Source organism: Mus musculus, chromosome 8 (genome assembly GCF_000001635.26).
Source record: "Mus musculus strain C57BL/6J chromosome 8, GRCm38.p6 C57BL/6J".
Lineage (NCBI taxonomy): Eukaryota > Metazoa > Chordata > Mammalia > Rodentia > Muridae > Mus > Mus musculus.
Window position 1 is genome coordinate 24,853,848 of NC_000074.6, and position 22,573 is coordinate 24,876,420.

The 22,573-nt window shown below is 40.2% G+C and overlaps 1 protein-coding gene across 7 annotated transcripts in view; it reads right to left on the bottom strand.

The window, feature by feature from the left end:
• The window catches only part of Adam32 (a disintegrin and metallopeptidase domain 32), a 112,776-nt gene that overhangs the window by 17,705 nt on the left and 72,498 nt on the right, over nt 1-22,573 (bottom strand). For 2 of the 7 annotated variants that reach the window (XR_378788.2, NM_153397.2), the window contains exons 16-19: nt 18,725-18,914; nt 16,839-16,922; nt 10,500-10,605; nt 9,542-9,698 (exon numbers count right to left, since the gene is read on the bottom strand). Coding sequence is in view for 5 of the 7 variants with exons in the window: in NM_153397.2 (NP_700446.2) it covers nt 9,542-9,698; nt 10,500-10,605; nt 16,839-16,922; nt 18,725-18,914 (537 nt within the window). In the remaining 2 variants the exon portion in view is untranslated. Of the gene's footprint in view, nt 1-9,541; nt 9,699-10,499; nt 10,606-16,838; nt 16,923-18,724; nt 18,915-22,573 lie in introns of those variants that run through there. The other 5 variants (XR_378789.2, XM_006509162.3, XM_006509165.3 and 2 more) reach the window with 3 other exon arrangements.

Here is a 22,573-nt window from a genome sequence, read left to right on the forward strand (position 1 = left end):
AGAGTTTTGCTCTTTCTTTAGAAGCTAAACATTTGCTGCTACCATATCACCCAGCAGTTCTACTCCTGGAAATAAATGAAGAGTACATACTCACACAAAGACTTGCACCTGAACATCCATAACAGCTTAAGTTATTTTAGCTATAAGTTGTAAATGACCAGAGTATCTGTTGATCCATGAAGGAAAGACCAAACAACTGATACAAGATTATGAATAAGGATTCAAATAATTGTGGTGAGTGATACAAGCCATATAAAAATAAAAACTGATAGCCGGGCGTGGTGGCACATGCCTTTAATCCCAGCACTTGGGAGGCAGAGGCAGGCGGATTTCTGAGTTTGAGGCCAGCCTGGTCTATAGAGTGAGTTCCAGGACAGTCAGGGCTATACAGAGAAACCCTGCCTCGAAAAAAACCAAAATAAATAAATAAATAAATAAATAATAATAGTAAATAAATAAAATAAAATAAAATAAAAATAAATTAAAAAAATAAAAATAAAAACTGTATTACATATTTCCCTTTATACAAAATCCTAGACCATGGAAAATAGCTTCTTTACAAAGGGATGCAGGAGGAAAAATGTTTACTATGTGAAAAAGAGATTTACAAAGATCCTGGTTCCTTTCTAGGTAATTCTTGAAAAGGGAAGATCAAGAAAACATTAAAAACATATACATTTAGGTATGCTGGTGTGTACTCATTCAATCCTAGCACTCATGAGACAGAGAGTGGCAGATCTCTGAGTTTGAGGCCAGCCAGCCTGGTCTACAGAGTGAAGTTCAACACAGCCAGGGCTACACAGAGAAACCCTGTATCAAAAAACAAAAGCAAATATATACATATAATATACACATACATATGTTTTGTTTATATATGTTTCATATTACCTATACAAATACATGGTGTGTGGAGCTGATCCTCTGCTACAGGGCTCCATACCCAGATCAAGCCTCCCAGGAGTGCAGACAGGCCTATGAGCACAGGTAGAACAACCACTGCTGCTCAGAGGAACCTGCCCAGAACCCTCAGGACACAGGAACTGAGGAGCTGCGTGGGACAGGAATCTTCCAGTTTCTGTCTGCACCTAGAGCTGATCCTGTGCCACAGAGCTACATACACAAATACTACCAGGAGAGAGCTGGTCTCCCAAGAGTGCCTACACACCTGTGAGCACAGGTGAGACCACCAATTCTCTTCAAATTCCTGGCCCAAGAGGAACCCTCCCAGAGCCATCAGGACACAGGAACTAAGGATCAGTTGGGGACAGAATCCTTCTGGGTTCTGTCTGTACCCCAGAACTGTACCACAGCTCTCCATACCTAAATTTCTAGCAGAGAAAACTAGTATCCCAGAAGTACTGACACACAGGCTTGCAAGATGGATAAGCCACAGTCAGAGACAGCAAGACCAGCTAACACCAGAGATAACTAGATGGTGAAAGGCAAACTAAAGAACATAAGCAACAGAAACCAAGGCTTCATTAGATATCATCTGGCATCATCAGAACCCAGTTCTTCCACCACAGTGAGCCCTGGTTACTCCAACACACCAGAAAAGCAAGACTCTGATTTAAAAAACACATCTCTCTTTTTTTAAAGATTTATTTATTTATTATATGTAAGTACACTGTAGCTGTATTGAGACACTCACATCAGATCTCATTACAGATGGTTGTAAGCCACCATATGGTTGCTGGGATTTGAACTCAGGACCTTCGAAAGAACAGTCGGTGCTCTTACCCGCTGAGCCATCTCATGATGATGATAGAGGAATTTAAAAAGGACATAAATAACTCCCTTAAACACAAGAGAACATAAGTAAACAGGTAGAAGACCTTAAAGAGGAAACATAAAAATCTCTTAAAGAATTACAGGAAAACACAACCAAACAGGTGAAGGAACTGAACAAAACTATTCAGGATATAAAAATGGAAAGAGAAACAATAAAGAAATCACACAGGGTGACAATACTGAAGATAGAAAACCTAGGAAAGAGAACAGGAGTCATAGATGCAAGCATCACCAACAGAATACAAGAGAGAGAAGAGAGAATCTCAGGGGCAGAAGATACCATAAAAAACATTGAGATAATAGTCAAGGAAAATGCAAAATGCAAAAAGCTGCTAACCCAAAACATCCAGAAAATCCAGGACACAATGAGAAAATAAAACCTAAGGATAATAGGTATAGAAGAGAGTGACGATTCCCAACATAAAAGGGCCAGTAAATATCTTCAATAAAAGTATAGAAGAAAGCTTCCCTAACCTAAAGAAAGAGATGCCCATAAACATACAAGAAACCTACAGAACACCAAATAGATTAGACCAGAAAAGGAATTCTTCCCATAATAATCAAAAGACCAAATGCACTAAACAAAGAAAGAATATTAAAAACAGTAAGGGGAAAAAGGTCAAGTAACATACAAAGGCAGACCTATCAGAATTACACCAGACTTCTCACCAGAGACTATGAAAGCTAGAAGATCCTGGACAGATATTATACAGACCCTAAGAGAACACAAATGTCAGCCCAGACTACTATGCCCAGTAAAATTCTCAATTAACATAGATAGAGAAACCAAGATATTCCATGACAAAATCAAATTTACACATTATCTTTCCACAAATCCAGCCCTACAAAGGATAATAGATGGAAAACTCCAACACAAGGAGGGAAACTACACCCTAGAAAAATCAAGAAAGTAATCTTCTTTCAACAAACCAAAAAGAAGATAACCATACAAACATAAAAATAACATCAATAATAATAGGAAGCAACTATGACTATTCCTTAATATCTCTTAACATCAATGGACTCAATTCCCTAATTTAAAAAAAAAAAAACATAGACTAACAGACAGGATAAGTAAACAGGACCCAGCATTGTGCTGCATATCAGTGCACATCAGTGACAAAGACAAACACTACAGAGAAAAGGGCTGGGAAACAATTTTTCCAAGCAAATGGTCTCAAGAAACAAGCTGGAGTAGCCACTCTAATATCAGAAAAAATCTACTTTCAACCAAAAGTCATCAAAAAAGATAAGGAAGGACACTTCATACATATCAAAGGAGAAATCTACAAAGAACAACTCTCAGTTCTGAACATCTATGCTCCAAATACAAGGCCACCCACATTCACAAAAGAAACTTTACTAAAGCTAAAAGTACACATTGCACCTCACACAATAATTATGGGGGACTTTAACACCCCACTCTCATCTACGGACAGATCAGGGAAACAAACTAAACAGAGACACAGTGAAATTAACAGAAGTTATGAACCAAATGTACTTAACAGATATCTGTAGAACATTTCATCATAAATCAAAAGAATATACTTCCGTCTTAGCACCTCATGGTACCTTCTCCAAAATTGACCATATAACCAGTCACAAAACAGACCTCAACAGATATACAATTGAAATAATTCCATGCCTCCTATTAGACCACTACAGATTAAGACTGGTCTTCAATGGCAACAAAACAACAGAAAGCTCACATACACATGGAAGCTGAACAATGCTCTACTCAGTCAAGGAAGAAATAAAGAAAGAAATTAAAAGACTTTTTAGAATTTAATGAAAATGAAGGGACAACATAAACAAACCTATAGGACACAATGAAAGCAGTGCCAAGAGAAAAACTCATAGCTCTGAGTGCCTCCAAAAAGAAACTGGAGAGAGCATATACTAGCAGTTTAACAGCACACCTGAAAGCTCTAGAACAAAAAGAAGCAAATACACAGAAGAGGAGTAGACTGCAGAAAATAATCAAACTCAGGGCTGAAATCAACCAAGTTGAAACAAAAGGAACTATACAAAGAATCAACAAAACCAGGAGCTGGTTCTTTGAGAAAATCAATAAGATAGATAAAAGGTTAGCCAAACTAACCAGAGGGCACAGAGACAGTATCCAAATTAACAAAATCAAAAATGAAAATGGAGATGTAACAACAGAAACTGAGGAAATTCAAAAAGTCATCAGATCCTACTACAAAAGCCTATACTCAACACAACTGGAAAATCTGAATAAAATGGACAATTTTCTAGACAGATACCAAATACCAAAGTTAAACCAGCATCAGATAAACCATGTGCACAGCCCAACAACCCCTAAAGAAATAGAAGCAGGCATTAAAAGTCTCCCAACCAAAAATAAGCCCAGGACCAGATGGTTTAAGTGCAGAATTCTATCAGACCTTCAAAGAAGACCTAATGTCGATGCTCTTCAAACTATTCCACAAAACAGAAACAGAGTGAACACTGCCCAATTCATTCTCTGAAGCCACACTTACCCTGATGCCTAAACCACACAAAGACCCAACAAAGGAAGAGAACTTCAGACCAATTTCCCTTATGAATATCAATGCAAAAATACTCAATAAAATTCTTGCCAACCAAATCCAAGAACACATAAAAACTATCATTCACCACAATCAAGTAGGCTTCATCCCAGGGATGCAGGGATGGTTCAATATATGGAAATCCATCAACGTAATCCACTACATAAATAAACTCAGAGAAAAAAAAAAGCACACATGATCATTTCATTAGATGTTGAAAACACATTTGACAAAATTCAACATCCCTTCATGTTAAACGTCTTGAAAACATCAGGAATTCAAGACCCATGCCTAAACATAATAAAAGCATTATACAGAAAACCAGTAGCCAACATCAAACCAAATGGAGAGAAACTTAAAGCAATCCCACTAAAATCAAGGACTAGACAAGGCTGTCCACTCTCTCCCTACCTATTCAATATAGTACTTGAAGTTCTCGCCAGAGCAATTAGACAACAAAAGGGGGTCAAAGGGGTACAAATTGGAAAAAAAGTCAAACTATCACTGTTTGCAGATGATATGATAGTATACTTCAGTGGCCCCCAAAACTCCACCAGAGAACTCCTACAGCTGATAAACAACTTCAACAAAGTGGCCCGGATATAAAATTAACTCAAACAAATCAGTAGCCTTCCTATACTCAAAGAATAAACAGGCCGAGAAAGAAATTAGGGAAACGACAGCCTTCACAATAATATAAAGTATCTTGGTGTGACTCTAACCAAACAAGTGAAAGATCTGTATGACAAGAACTTCAAGTCTCTGAAGAAGGAGATTGAAGAAGATCTCAGAAGATGGAAAGATTTCCTATGCAGAATATAGTAAAAATGGCCATCTTGCTGAAAGCAATCTACAGATTCAATGCAATACCCATCAAAATTCCAACTCAATTCTTCATAAGGTTAGAAATAGCAGTTATCAAATTCATCTGGAATAACAAAAAGCCCAGGGTAGTGAAAACTATTCTCAACATTAAAAGAACTTCTGTTGGAATCACCATCCCTGACCTCAAGCTGTACTACAGAGCAATTGTGGTTTTAAAAAAATGCATTATATTGGTACAGTGACAGGCAGGTAGATCTATGGAATAGAATTGAAGACCCAGAAATGAAACCATACACCTATGGTCACTTGATCTTCGACAAAAGAGCTAAAACCATCCAGTGGGAAAAAAAGACAGCATTTTCAACAAACGGTGCTAGTTCAACTGGCAGTTAGCATGCAGAAGAATGCAAATTGATACATTCTTATCTACTTGTACAAAGCTCAAGTACATGTGGATCAAGAACCTCCTCATAAAACTATATACACTGAAAATAATAGAAAAGAAAGTGGGGAAGAACCTCGAGGACATGAGCACAGGGGAAATTTTCCTGAATAGAACACCAATAGCTTATGCTCTAAGATCAAGAATTGGCAAATGGGACCTCATAAAATTACAAAGCTTCTGTAAGGCAAAGGACACTGTTAATAGGACAAAATGGCAATCAATAGATTGGGAAAAGATCTTTACCAATCCTACATCCAATAGAGGGCTAATATCCAATATATACAAAGAACTCAAGAAATTAGACTCCAGCAAACCAAATAACCCTATTTTTTTTTTTAAAAAAATGAGGTACAGATCTAAACAAAGAATTCTCAACTTAGGAATTCTGAATGGCTGAGAAGCACCTAAAGAAATGTTCAACATCCTTAGTCATCAGGGATGTGCAAATCAAAACAACCTGAGATTCCACCTCACACCAGTCAGAATGACTAAGATCAAAAACTCAGGTGACAGCAGATGTTGGCAAGGATATGGAGAAAGAGGAACACTCCTCCATTGCTGGTGGGATTGCAAGTGATACAACCACTCTGAAAATCAGTCTGGTGGTTCCTCAGAAAATTAGACATAGTACTACCAGAGGACCCAGCTATACCACTCCTAGGCATATACCCAGAAGATGCTCCAACATGTAATAATTACACATGCTCCACTATGTTCATTGCAGCCTTATTTATAATAGCCAGAACCTGGAAAGAACCCAGATGTTCCTCAACAGAGGAATGGATACAGAAAATGTGGTACATTTACACAATGGAGTACTACTCAGCTATTAAAAACAATGAATTCATGAAATTCTTAGGCAAATGGATGGATCTGGAGTATATCATCCTGAGTGAGGTAACCCAATCACAAAAGAACTCACATCATATGAACTCACTGATAAGTGGATATTAGCCCAGAAAATTGGAATACCCAAGATACAATTCACAGACCAAATGAAGCTCAAGAAGAAGGAAGACTAAAGTATGAATACTTCGGTCCTTTTTAGAAAGGGGAACAAAATACCCATGGGAGGAGATACAGAGACAAAGTGTGGAGCAGAGACTGAAGGAAAGGCCATCCAGAGACTGCTCCACCTGGGGATCCATCCCATATACAGTCGCCAAACCCAGACACTATTGTGGATGCCAACAAGTGCTTGCTGACAGGAGCCTGAGAGGCTCTGCCAGTGCCTGACAAATATAGAGGTGGGTACTCTCAGCCAGCCATTGGACTGAGCACAAGGTCCCCAGTGGAGGAGCTAGAAAAAGGACCCAGGGAGCAGAAGGAGCTTGCAGCCCCATAGGAACAACAATAATTTAAACCAACCAGTACCCACAGAGCTCCCAGGGACTAAACCACCAAAAAAAGAGTACACATGGAGGGACCCATGGCTCCAGCTGCATATGCAGCAGAGGATGGCCTAGCCGGACATCAGTGGGAAGATAGGCCCTTGGTCCTGAGAAGACTCAATGCCCCAGTGTAGGGGGATGCCAGGACAGGGAAGCGGGAGTGGGTGGGTTGGTGAGCAGGGGGAGGGAGGATGGGATGAGAGGTTTTCAGAGGGGAAACCAAGAAAGGGGATAACATTTGAAATGTAAATAAGAAAATATCCAAACATATTTCATTTAAATAAATCATTGCATTTAGAATAAAGCGGAGGGTTGCTAAAAGGCTGAGTTTAGATCCTCACCTCTCACCCTGCACAGAAACCAGTGCAGGAAGCATCGAGGACTTACAAACAAGGACTGTAAGTTCTGAGACAGTGGGAGGAGAGAACCACAAAAGGGCATCAAGAAACAGGCACAGGTGACAACAAGTTCAAACAGTGACAGCAACAGCACGCCTGGCTCTGTCAAACTTTTCAAAAAGCCAACACAAGTCTTTTCTCACACTCTACCAAAGCACTAAAGCACACTTCCCAAGTCACATTCCGAGAACGTTATCCTGATACAAACCTAGTCCAAGAAATGGCAGAAAAGAAAATTAACAAACCAAAGTCACTTGGCCACAGGTGCAAACACTAAATTGAATCCAACAGAAGAACCTGAGTGAGGTCTTATATGTGATAAGCAAGTAGGCTTTATCCGTGATAGGTATGGGGGGGCAGGGTCAATAGATGCAAGAAAAGATGCAAAATTTCCCCAAAATTTAGCAACTGTGAGTGATAAAAATTTATTTCAGCTATTAAGTATACAGGGAAGTTTCTCAGCATAACAGAAGCCCACAGCCATGTCAACACATGGGAGTGTAGCATTCATCTCTTTCTCTACGATCAGGAGAGAACAACAGTGAGCGCTCTCCAAGGTGGCATAGCCATGGGACAGAAGACATGACACCACCCAAGTGCCAAAAGAAGAAGCCAGAGACCTGTGATTGTATATTTAAAATGCCTAAAAGCCTTGTTTCCACAGAAACAAGCACAACTTAGTTAACGAAGCTGGACACTGTAAGGTGGGGGATACCTACAACTCTAGCACCCAGGAGACGAAGGCAGGAAGGTTATGGTTGTGATGCCACCCAGAGCTACTGTCAAAGCCTTGTCCTTGAGCGGGAAGACCTCTAAGAACAAACTCAGAACATTTGAAGAACACAAAAAATCAGTTATAATTCCATAGTTACCCTCTCAAGAAAAAAAAGAAATTTGTAAAAACCGCCTCACCAATACAATAAAAATGAAAATGAAATATCTAGGAGTAAACTTAAGCAAGACTCTATACAACACTAAAAGTTATAGATCAATGACAGGGAGAACTGAGGCCATGAACAAGTGGGAAGCTATTTTGATTTGTGAATTAGAAAAATCATTTCTGTTTAAATGTTCACATCTGGAGAGATGCCCCAGTGTAGGGGAATGTGAGGGTGGGGAGGAAGGAGTGGGTGGATGGGTGGGGGAGCACCCTCATAGAAGCAGGGGGAGGGGAGATGGGATAGGGAGGTTCTAGAGGGGAAACCGGGAAAGGGGATAACATTTGAAATGTAAATAAATAAAATATCCAATGAAAAATAAAATTTAAAAAATCAAACAACTAATGGATTGGTTTATAAGGTTTAGCATCTGCTTATATTTTATTTTTGTAAATTAAATATTTTGAGAAATATATTGATCAGCATTTTCCAATTTCCAAGCTTATATTTCAGGTTTCAATTATCAATTTACAGTTCCTGAAAATCTCTAATAAAAAAAAGCCTTAAAACTTGAGAGAGAGAGAGAGAGAGAGAGAGAGAGAGGGAGGGAGAGAGGGAGAGAGAGAGAGAGAGAGAGCAAGCTCAACAGTTAACAGCAGTGTCTGCTCTTCACCTGGGCTTGATTCCCAGCACCCACATGGCAGGTCACAACTGTTGTAACATAGTCAAAAAAATTCTCATGACTTTTCACAAAATCAAAAACAATCACCCGAACATGCAGAGAGAACCACAAAAGACTTCAGATCATGAATGCAATCCCGAGTCAAATGCATAACACTAAAGGCATTTATTATATAAATTTCCTGATTTTTGAGTTTATAGTACATGGTGTATGGTTAAAAAAAAAAAAGGCACATGTAATCCAATGGAATATAGTTCAGAAGGAAACCCACCCAAGTCAGCTAGTTCTTTAAGAAAGCATACAGAGGGGGTGAGTAACAATGCCCTGGGACAGATACAGGAAGATGGCTGAATTATCCCAGCAGTGGCCATGGTGAGTTAGCCACACTCCCAAACCCATCATCCTTGCAAAATCATCCACTAAGAGTCTTCACAAAAGCTTCAAGCAATTTGGTGAAATGCTGATATAGTGCCCAAAGTCTTAGGGAGATGCAGACGGCCCCACTGCTTCTCCAGACACTTTATGTAGCAAGGTCCTAATGCTACTTTAATGTAACTTTGAAACATAAGTCCAATTTACTCGCTACTCATGGACTCCTCTTCCTTGGAACCGCACTGTTTCAAGCCTTTCCACCCTGTGCCTATGAGGAACACTGAAGCGAGGATAATTAAGACAATGTACAAACTTAAAAGCCACTTCTTTTCTTGGTTCTTAGATGCTCTTTCCATGGGCAGATCTAAAAATAAAAGGTATGTGAGCCATTAGAAGGCATAATTTACTTTCAAGATACAATAAATATATTTAAATGATTTCTTTTGGTCGTCCCCCCCCCCTTGTCAATTAAGTAACATGGAAAAGTTAAGTACAGTAGCACAGCATTTGAAACTTTATCTAAGATCGACCCCAAGACATGGAAACAATGTTTCAAAGGTTTCCAGACTATTCTACACCATTTCGTGACTACAATAAAACCCCCTTATAGCCCTGTGAGTGCTGGAAATCTAGTGATCTGAAGTGCAGGTTGCTTACAGTAAGACTGCCTGACTTTCACTCACTACAGGATTCTCAACAGAACCTCACTATGCTAATATAGTACCTCCTTTGTAGGCAACAGATTATTATCTTCCTACCTTAGGATTGTATTTCTATACATCAAATTGCATTACTGAGTTCCCACACAATTTGTAAATGTGATAAAAAGCAGATGCGGATCTCTCCCAAATGATAGAGATGTCAGAATGAGAGGGGGGAGGGGGAGGGGGAGGGAGGGAAAGAGAAAGTGAGAGAAAGAGAAAGAGAAAAAAAAAGAAAAAAGAAAAAAACGGATAGCCCAAGGCACCCTACTGGCCTCACACCCATGTAACAGAAACTATGAGCAGAGTTAATAATATTTGGTCCCATTATTTGAGGAAAAAAAATCTTTTGATTCCAAATATTATCAGTCTCTTTCCAGGTGGTAAAATGTGGCTTTCTTTGGATGAAAATAAGTGATCTTATAACTTTTTCTCAATAGCTATTTAAAGACAGAGATACTTGCCGTGCTTGCCAGACCACAGCGATGCTGACCTTTTTGTCGTAGGATATTGACAGTTGGGAGGTGAGTAGCCGGCATTGCAGTGGCAGACACCATGAGAATTGCACACCTAGGGTTAGTTTGAATGTTAGTGTAAATGATTTTCTTCTAATTATGAAATTATGTGCTAGGTTATAATATTTACTTTTTTATCTTAGCCAAGAATGACTGAATTCATTTTGATTTAAATAGAGAATTCCATAGAGGGAATATCTGGTTTCTTAGGCTAAAACTCACACATCAAAGGAAGACATGTTTAAAAACTGCGAAGAGAGACTTATATTTGTATGAAGAAACTGTAGTGAATTCAAATGTTTGCCCTTAAATTTAGAGAGCAGTTTCAGGCACATAGATCATCTCTAAACCTGGCAGTGTGTTGCAGGCAGTAGGCCAGATGTCAGCATCTGTCTTTTCCCTTGTCTAGGTTCTGTAGACTGTCGGCTGTTTCAGCCATCAGCCTTTACAAGGAAAGACCTGGACCTTCCCCAGGCTGATTGTGAATCATTTACTAGCAATTGGATGCTTTTCCTGTTACTCAGCTTAATGCCATCTTAACTGGATCTAAATCGAAACAAAAAAAAAAAAAAAAACCTCAGCAACTTCCATGAGAATAAATTTTCTAAATGCAAAGAAATTGAGATTTGGGGGCAGGGAGCCAAATGAAAATTATTGGCAATGAAAAAAAATCACAGTGAGAAGCACCATCAACAGACTAGTTCACACAGAAAGTCCTCACATCATCGTCCCGAGTTCATCACTCAGATAAACAATAATTCAAACATGATCCATCGTGGCCTTACTTTTGAGGACTCTGGTGTGAACATCAGGGGCTAGAAGGACCTGATGCTGTAATCTTTAGTTGAAAGCCCATTCAACTAAATTACAGCAGAGCATTAGCCATATATAGAGAGAAGTAGTGTGCAAAAGGACATTTAGAGCCACAGACAGGCATCACTACAAAGTCTCCTCCATGGGACTTTAGAGATGCACTGCTGGGAAGGATGCAGAAGAACCCTTAAAGCCAAAGCCAGGTGTGGAGGCACAAGCCTAGAACCCCAGCACTCACACGGCTAAGGCAGAAAAGACACTGGTTCTTAGGCAGGCTTGGGCTCCAAAGTAGGTACTTGTCTCAAAACGTGACAAGCAAATACTCTTTAATATCACATGACACAGGCTGGCTGATTAGATTTACTAATAAACAAACAAACAAACAAACAGATGACTATTCTCTGAGGTGAGGGTGGGACAGCACCTGCCCTGATGAGCACACAGGTTTGTAGAAAGGGAAGCGTGAAGATGGTGTAGTGAGATGTTAAATCTTGAGTGTGAGCTGCAGTCTCTCTCTCTCTCTCTCTCTCTCTCTCTCTCTCACACACACACACACACACACACAAACACACATCAGGAATTAGATGTGCATGTATGTCCTGAACATATGTTATATATCATATATATATATATATGATGTATATCCTAAATATATATATGATGTATATCCTGAATAAATATGTAATATATATCCTAAATATATATGATATATAATCTGTGACATATATCCTAAATATGTGATATATATCCTAACTATATGTATATTTATACATACATACATTTATACATCATATAAATACATTTACACATATGTCACAGATATCCTAAAAGGTGACCACAAGGCAAAATTAGAAGCAATGAAGGAAACAGTTCACCAGAAAGGCCTAGTGATTGTCAACATAAACATGCACAGGTTGTCAGCACTCCCAGTTTGATGAAAGAGAGATTATTGCCTATAAAGGAATAGGCTGGTGAGATGCAATGTTTTGGGGACATTTTGATACCCCACCCTTACCAACATGCAGATGAGAGAGAGAGAGAGAGAGAGAGAGAGGAGAGAGAAGATTTAAATTTCACTATAGGTCAAATTAACTTAGATGACACAAAAAACATCCCATCTGAGACTATGCCGGGGCCCAGCAAACACAGAAGTGGATGCTCACAGTCAGCTAATGGATGGATCATAGGGCTCCCAATGGAGGAGCTAGAGAAAGTAGCCAAGGAGCTAAAGGGATCTGCAACCCTATAGGTGGAACAACATTATGAGCTAACCAGTACCCCGGAGCTCTTGACTCTAGCTGCATATATATCAAAAGATGGCCTAGTCGGCCATCACTGGAAAGAGAGGCCCATTGGACTTGCAAACTTTATATGCCCCAGTACAGGGGAATACCAGGGCCAAAAAGGGGGAGTGGGTGGGCAGGGGAGTGGGGGTGGGTGGATATGGGGGACTTTTGGTATAGCATTGGAAATGTAAATGAGTTAAATACCTAATAAAAAATGGAAAAAAAAAAAAAAAACATCCCATCTTACAGCAACAGAATTAATATCCTTCTCAGCAGATAGTGAATCCTACTCCAAAACACACACACATACTTTGGCAAATAAATCAAGTCTTAGCAAATGCAAAAATAATATTTTTTCTATCTTACTGGAGCAAACTAGAATAAGAACGAGAAAGAACCGTGGCACAGCCATATATATCTACTGGGTACGGTGAGAGTCATGAAGCCAGCACAGCTCTTTGTTTGACACAGTGCCAGCAAGGTTGAGCCAAATACTGAAACGACTGTCCTTCTGTCTCTCACTTTTAGCTTTTGATCTCTGTGTGTTGCGTTCTTGGGGGCTTTCGGCGTGATAGTTCATTTTATATCTTTTCCCGAGGAAATTATGCCTGAGTTATCCCTTCTCCTTTTAGGAAAATAACTTTATCTGGCCTTGTGTGGAAGTCTTTATTTATGCCCTGGAGATTGTGATAAACACAGAGAAGCATATAGCTAGACACTTCTGTATGAGGCTGTTAACTCAAGGAATCTTCTGGGGGGGGGGGTATCCGCCCTTAAGCAAACTCAGACAGTAGAATTGATCCAGGGCAAACACAGCTCTGTCAAAAAAAACAGACAACTGACCAGGGGAATAGGTTACAGATTCAAGGTCTCCTTTTACAATATGCTCAGAGCACTCTTTAAAATGTAGTTTAAAAATAGGGGGTCATTCAGGGTACACCTTTGAAAGACTAAACTCAGTGACTAAGACCAATTGACAAAAATAACCTTTTCTTACTTAATAATGTAGATATAGCCAAAGAAGTTGGGCATTAGTATTTGTAATTCATTAAAAGACCAGTTCGTCTATTTTCTGTTTGGAGTGCTTTAAAACTGCCAACCCCCCCACCCCCAGCCTGAAAGCAGCCATCATATTATAAATGTGTTGGCTGTGGGCTGTGGAGGAGACAGTCTCTAGATTCTTTATATTGGAGTTATATGGGACTCATAACAAAAATAAAATCTGTTTATTTGTACTTTCTCATTGTGACTGAACTTGTAACCCTAGCCGTGCAATTAAAAAAAAAAAATCAAACACATAATCTGTACCTTCTTCGATAATCATTAATCTGTCTTTGTTCTGTAAGACCTGTATAAAAAAAGGAGCAACCTGACTGCTAGTCAGAACTGCAACTTTCACGGGACCACCTTGCCTGGCTCACACCCTCCCTGTCAAGGACTCCTTCTATCCTCTGCAGGCCACCCTGTCAACAGCAGCCAGGCCAGGACTGCCCCCCCCCCCCCCCCCCCCCCCGCAGAACGGCATGAGAAACAGCTCATTCTTGGACGACTTTGTATATCATGAATTTTGAGAACTTTTACCCCCATCACCCTTTCTCTCTCCCCATCACCTCCTCCTCTTCTGCAGAAACTCTTCTTCCAGCAAGCCCCTCCTGCCTTTAAAAAAAAAATCTTTCTTTAACCCTCAGTTTCCTTGTTGTTGCTTGAATGAGCGTGAGTTGGGGGTTGTTCACTGGAACACAGACAGCTCACCAGTGCTTGGGCCACTGACAAGAATTACTTGCCCTTCCCCTCCATCTGATTAACTAGCTGCCTCCAGTCCCTCGGTGAGGAGAGGGGCCTTGAGAGCCCCTCCCTGATGATGGGTGGTGAAATGTTAAGCAAACCCAGTTTGGAACAGGCTACTACAGCAGCCCTGAGGAATGGCTGGGTGGTGACCACTCCCCTGTCGCTTACATTCTTTCTGCCTCCTCTTCTACTCTGTTTTCTGAGCCTTGGGTAGAGACAGAGGCTGTGCATGCCTCGTTTAGGGCTGAGTACACTACAGTCTCTTATTCTCAGCTACCCTGACCAATTACGGCTCTCTGTAGGCAACCACTGCAAAAAATGAATCTTGTCTGACTGAAGCTGACAAGAGAGTTAATCTATGGGAATTCGTATTTAGAGGACCATCCTGCCTATTTGGCAAAGTGACCATAGCAGCCTCCCCTTTGGGACCTATAAGTTCCCCAGGCGTGGAATTCTGACTAGAGTTACAGTACCAGGAGTGAGCTACCTCCTATGGAGCAGGCTACAAGTCCAATCAGAGAGGAGTTTAGTTAGTTACTCCATAATGCTCATGCCATTATTGGTCCAATAGGCACATCTTGCCAAGCAGGTCATTATTGTAACCCATGGGATACATAAGAGTGTGGGATCATTGCTAGATTTTATCCCTCAGCAGCCTGCCGGCACCTTCTGGCAATACAAAGCTAGACTGCATGGAGAAAGGGTCTCCTTAGATCCATTTTTATTTCTTAGTGCCTTGTAACCGAAGTGTGTGGTGCCTTCAATCATAGTATCTTCCTGGACTGGTGGGCAACCAGAGATATTGACCACAACCTATAATATTTTGGGGGTTCTCTGGAAAATCCCCCAACTGACGGCTCACAGGGAGGTACCCTGAACCTGGGTATGGGAATTTTCATTTGGTAACTTTAGGCTTCCTTCTTAGAAAAAGGTTATCCATCCATCCAAGAAAACAAGCAGCAGGAAATTTTGGCAAGGATGGAGAGTAGGGCAAGAGCCCTTCTACACCATTGGTAAGGAACTTCCATGCTGTCCAGCTGTGTCACATCTGGACACACACACACACACACACACACACACCCGAGACAGCTTCCTGTAGAGATAACCACACACTCATCGACTGTAGTATTTTCACAATAGGCAAATTAGGAAATGAACCTTCATGAGGACCAATGGATGAATGGATAAAGAAATACATATATATGAATCTCATTCAGTCAAAAAAAAAAGGAATGAAATTATACCATTTGCACTAGAGGGCTATCAAGTTATGTGAAATTAGCCAGAAAGGCTCGGAAGAGTAAGTACTCACCAGGGCAGGAGAGCGAGTGCTAACATTCTGCTGCTTTCTCCCCTGTAGTCAGGGCCAGAGCCCAATCTATGAGATGGTAGCAGCCACACTCAGGGTGCATCTTCCCACCTCCGTTAAAACTTTCTTCAAACACCCTCACAGATACACCACTGGTGTGTTTCCCAGGAGCTGTTAGATCTCATAGGGTTGATGATAAAGAGAAACCACCCTAAGTGTCCTTTACTCAGCACTGCGGTCAGCATTTGTTACTGTTTGCCTTTCTGGCAACAGCCATTCTGCTGGGGTGAGAGTTCATGCTATTGTTTGCATTTGTATCTCCTTCCTAACTAATGCTATTGAGCTTATTTTTTTTTCCCCAATCGTTTGTTGGCTACGTGTATTTCTTTTGAGAAGTGCATGTATCCTGAGAAAGTGGAAAGCTTCAGGGCTGCTGGTAAATCAGAGGAAAGGAAAGGATAAATCAGCCAAGCATAGGGTACCGCATGATGCAGCAGTCGTGGGTGCTGTCATTCATCCTCAAAGCCCACAGATGGAAGACACTGAGTGGTTCTAAGATTCCAGTGTTAAACGGCAGACTTTGGGTGACAATAACCTGGTGAAGTTTATCATCAGTTACAATGACTATAACACTATGCTGTATGACACTGATCATTGTGGTGGGGGTGAGAGAGTGGGGGCAGGGTAAGTGTGGACTAGCTGAGACATGAGTGGGATTGGGGTACATAATGTGAAATTTACCAAGAGTCATTGCAAAGTTGTTGTTTTTTTTTTTAAGATATGCTTTTCTGTAAACATAAAGATGTATTTTCAAGAGAGAGAGAGAGACAAAGCTGACTTTTTTTTTTTAATGAACCCATAGACTCGCAGAACAAGAGACTGCCTATCTCCCATTGTAACAGAATTAAAAAAAAAAAAAGTCATGGGCAGTCAAACTTAAACAAAAATGTTTACCAACACTAATTATAGCTCAGCTTGACTTCCCATTTCAGCTCCTGGGTGTCAGTGGGGCTTGGCACTCTATAGACACCAAATGAGACCAGTATGTGATCGATCGGTGCAAAGCTCCTGAGGCCACAGTCTACCACTTACTCCGTTCCCGTGGCACTTGGATGAACACGTTTTTGATTGATCCCTAAGAAATCTCGATTCTACGCACACGCCATTTAAGCAGATCTAAAGAAAACAGAAACAGGTTTCCAACTCAGGGGTCTCCAGCCACCTGAGCACTGTAAATCAGAAGTTTAATAACCAGACTGTGACCATTTACTACCGTAAAGCCCTGCACCATTCCTCCAGTGCTGATGTAATACTCTGACTTAGTTTAAAATGGTTTTTGTTTGTTTGGTTGGTTGGTTTTTTTTTTTATTAATTCTGTTGACATTCGTTTTCTGACCATTGTGATGTTTAGACTGAGCATGGTGGCGCACGCCTTTAATCCCAGCACTCGGGAGGCAGAGGCAGGCAGATTTCTGAGTTCGAGGCCAGCCTGGTCTACAAAGTGAGTTCCAGGACAGCCAGGGCTATACAGAGAAACCCTGTCTCAAAAAACCAAAAAACAAACAAACAAACAAACAAACAAACAAACAAACCTGTCAATCATGGAGGATTTGCAGATTATCCAGGGACTTCTACTGAGTGATAATGGTGGCTCACCAGTTGTAACAATATATGGCTGTGACATGAGTGATGGAGAGTTAAAACTCAGGAAGAAACTTAAAAACCATGTAGCCATTGAAATTTTCCTATGAATCCAAACCTCCACTAAAATATAAGAGCTGGTACTTTAAATATGTTTCAGTGGCCTGGGAAATAGGTAGCTTTAATAAGATATAATACAGCATGCTCCTGCACAGACACAGATGTGGTCCGAAAATAGATAAGATTTTTGTGATAAATTTATTTCCTTTGAATTTTCCTCATATTTGAGTTGGGATTGGAGATTCAAACTAAAATGATCATTAATCAATAATAGCAGCCAAATTATACTTAGCTTAAACTATGTGCTGGGCATTGTTCTATTCATATTATGTAATCTCCTTTACTTTCCACAATAGCCCTATTATATAATGTTATTATCCCCAAAATTACTAATTCTCAAAACATCTCACATTGGTCAGGTAACTTATAAAATGCCACATAATTTTCAACATCCTGATTTCAAGAGTGGTGGGCTCCACTGAGCCACAACGACTAAGTGAATTTCTTCTCAGAAGAAAGGTAAATGCCCCATGCTATGAAGGACTTATACTTCGTAGTGTACATAGAATCACAGAATATTCCCAAAGGTTCTTATCCCCCTGCTCTAGCCCTCAAGGCTTAGCATGGATGCTTTCCCTCATTATGAGGAGGCTCTAAAGGAACAAAACATTTCTATTTTTCTCTACTACTAGCTGAACATCAATTAATTGTATTCATTTCTCCCTCCAGACGTTTAGAATTACATGGTGCAAATCTAAATTTGACACTTGAAGGACCCTGGCCAGCGTGTGGAGTGTGGTGAACGTGGCTCTGGCAGGCCTTGTCCTTCTCCCCCTTTCCCCATTAGATTACATTCCTAAAGCTAGCCGCCCTCCCCCACCCCCACCCAAGGTCTATTCCCTTATTTGGCCATAAGGCTGACTACCAATAGCCTCCTTTGACTCACCTAATTAACATGCCCAACTAAAATTAAACACCTCAGGGCTCCCCATTTTAGGTTTCTAAACCATTTTCCTCTGTGACACCTCTGTCTCCTCTCCACTCAGAGACATTCCTTTGTCCCCATCTGGGACACATACCCCCTCCTCCCTCGCTCTTATTCCCTTTCTCTTCTTCCTTGTCCCTGCCCTCTGTTGTCTGGGGACAAATAACCCTCCTTTGTGTTGAGAACTTGGTCTTGGGGGTCTTGAGCCAATACCGATCCTAACAATACTTTAATATGAAAATGCTGACCAAAATAATAAATGAAGCTAGATTTTTCTAAGAAACTGACTTACCCTATCAAGATCACATGTAGCACCATTAGCAACCCTGAGTGGATCTTCTTTGACACTCGATCCAAAGTCCACAGTTATACACACTTTGTCTCGCACAAAAGCATAGATCACAGAAGCTGTACTGTTATTGGGTGGGTTGTAAGGCATTCGGGTAGGGTACGTACAAATCAATCTCCCACATATGAGATTCCTGAAGACATAAAAATGATTATTGGGCATCAGCATCGGGTGGTTATTAGAAATGCTTTGTAGTGATTCCATATTCATGCCAATGTAAAGAAGATATTGTGTGTTAATATAAACATTTAAAATATAAAGTTTAAACTTGTTGATGTAAAGAATTCATTGTGACTCACAGTCCCTTTGTTTACTCTGTGGACTTTATATTTACTATTGAGTAATCTATGAGTGGCAGAGAATAATGAATAAATTTGTTAGATGTACCCTCAAGGACTTTACTACTTGATATTAAACATGATAAAATCCCCATTATAAATAAAATAAGTCCTTATAAAAAATTTAAAATATGGTGATATTCTAGGTTTTCAGTTTCAGAAAACTCCATAGATATTTACAGAGCCAAAATGTACAAGTTAGTTTTAACCAGAAAGCATAAACAATTCAAGGACACATCAAAGAAGTGGCATGTTTAAGAACCTACCAATGGCTGGTCCAAGCCAAGCTGTTCTGAGCATCCCAGGGGGACCTCCATTCTCCCACCACCTCTCCTCCACCTCCATCAGACTCCTGAACCACACAGGTAAACTTTCCTTTCCCAACCCATCTTCTCTGCTCTCTGAGCCTGCTAGGCCAAGCTACCTTCATTGGACCTGATGTTCCTGAATCATACAGAACTGCAGGTATAGAGCCATACATCCCAAGGATATCCATCATAGGCCTGCCACATTAGGGCCATCTTCTTCACCCTCTTCCCAATACAGCTACAACAAAAACAGCTACCCTACGACAGAAAGCTCTGGATATCATAACACAACCAACACAGAAGAAAATGATCTTAAACCCAAGCTTTTAAAGATGATAGAAACCTTTAAAGAGGAAATGGACAAATCCCTTAAAGAAATACAGGAAAATATGATCAAACAGATAGAGGTCTTTAAAGAGGACACAAGTCCCTTAAAGACATTCAGGAATTATAATTAAAAGAGTGAAGAAAATAAATAAAACTGTGCAAGATTTGAAAATGGAAGTAGAAGCAATTAAAACACACACAGAGAGAGAGAGAGAGAGAGAGAGAGAGAGAGAGAGAGAGAGAGAGAGAGAGAGAGAGAGGAAATCCTGGAGATGGAAAACCTAGGAGGGAACAGGAACAACAGATGCAAGCATCATCAACAGAATACAGGAAATGGAAGACAGAGGAAATTGATAAATCAGTCAAAGAAAATGTTAAAGCTAAAAAAATTCCTGACACAAAACATCCAGGAAATCTGGTATACCATGAAAAGACTTAACCTAAGAACCATAGGAATAAAAGAAAATGAGGAGTTCCCACTCCAGGGCCCAGAAAATATTCTCAATAAAAGCCTAGAAGAAAAGTTTCCCAACCTAAAGAAAGAGATGCATATAAACATACAAGAAGCTTATAAAACACCAATTAGACTGGACTAGAAAGGAAAATAATAATCAAAACATGAAATTTACAGAATAAAGAATATTAAAAGCAGCAAAGGAAAAGACCAGGAATCATACAAGGGCAGACCTATCAGAATTACACCAGACTTCTCAACAGAGACTCTAAAAGCTAGAAGGTACTGGACAGATATCCTACAACCTCTAAAAATCCACAGGTGCAAACCTAGACTGCTATACCCAGCAAAACTTTCAATCACCATGGATGGAGAAAACAAGATATTTCAAGACAAATCCAAATTCAAACAATATCAAGCCACAAATTCAGCCCTACAGAAAATACTAGAAGGAAAACTTTAACCCAAGAAGGATAACTACATTCAAAAAACACAGGAAATAAGTAATTCCCTACCAGCAAAAACAAGGAAAGCATACCCAAAGATATACACACACAAACACCACCAACAGCAAAATAACAGGGAATAACAATCACTAGTTATTAATATCTCTCAACATCAATGGACTCAATTCTCCAATAAAAAGACATAGGATAACCAATTGATAGGACATCCAGGCAAAAACTAAACAGAGAAATAATGAAACTAACAGACACTATGAATCAAATGGACCTAACCGACATCTATAGAATATTTCACCCAAACACAAAGAATGTACCTTCCTCTCAGCACCTCATGAATCATGCCTTGTGTCTTATCATGGATTGTAGCCTCCCCCAGCCTGAAGTGGGGTTGTACAAACCTTGTCGCCACTGAGGTGGGGCCACTTGCGGTGCAGCTTTCCGACTTGGCTGGCTCCTTTTTGAAGTGACAACTGCCCTGTGATTCTGCCACCTGCTGAACCTGTCTTCCTGAGATGTTCCTGAGATAGCTGACTACCTGTAAAATTACTGCTAACAGCTCTGGCAGACTAGTGCTAACAACTTGGCAACAATACATCAAGAAGCCTGGTGACCCGAGTGCTGATGGAATGGCTCCAGGCACCAAGAGTGGACTGGAGTTGGGGATGGGCCTTCCCTCTTATAAGCATGGTCTCTTACTTGAGAGCCTTGAACAGGGAATCGTCTTAGCTCCATTATCTTTCTCACAGTCTAAGTCTTTTTCAGCCCTAGCCTGCCTCCCAGGTGTACCCGGTTCAAGTAGGCCTCGGGCCTGCATACAACAATGGATTAAAGCTGAACTTCAACAACAGAAACACTGGAACGCCTACACACTCATGGAAATTGGACAACTCTCTATCAATTACCTCTGGGGCAGAGAATAAATAAAGAAATTGAAGGCTTTCTAGAATTCAATGGAAATGAGGGCCCAACATACCCAAATTTATGAGACACAATGAAAGCTAAAAGTTCATAGCACTAAGTGTCTCCATAAAGAAATTAGTAAGTTCTCATATCAGCAATTTAAGAATATACTTGAAAGATTTGGAGAAGGGGGGGAGAAAAGGAGGAGAAGGAAGAGGGGGAGGAAGAGGAGGAAGAAGAGGAGGAAGAGGAGGAGGAGGAGGGGGAGGAGGGGGAGGAAGCACACCAAAGAGAAGTAGAAGGCAGAAAATAATCAAAATCAGGGCTAAAGTTCATCAGTTAGAAACAAAGAAAATAGTACAAAGAATCGACAAAACCTGGTTCTTTGAGAAAATCAATAAGATAAACAAACCCTTAGCCAAACTAACCAAGAGACATAGAGACAGTATTCAAATTAACAAAAGCAGTAATGAAAAGGGAGACATAAAAATGGACACAGGAAATTCAGAGAATCATTAGGTCTTACTTCAAAAACTGTACCCCACATAATTGGAAAATCTTAGTGAAATGGAGAATTTTCTAGACAGACACCACTTACCAAAGTTAAACCAAGATCAGGTAAACTATTGAAACAGCCCTATAACCCCTAAAGAAATAGAAGCAATCATTAAAAGTCTCCCAATGAATAAAAGCCCAGGACCAGAAGGTTCTAGTATAGAATCCTACCAGACTTTCAAAGAAGAGCTAATTCCAATACTCCTAAAACTATTCCACAAAATAAAAACAGAAGTAACACTGCCAAACTCATTCTATGAGGCTCCAGTCACCCTGATACCTAAACCACATAAAGACTCAACAAAGAAAGAGAACTTCAGACCAATTGCTTTTATGAATATTGATTCAAAAATACTCAATAAAATGTGGGCAAACTGAATCCAATAACACATCAAAGACATCATCTCTCAAGATCAGGTAGGATTCATCCAAGAGATGCAGGGATG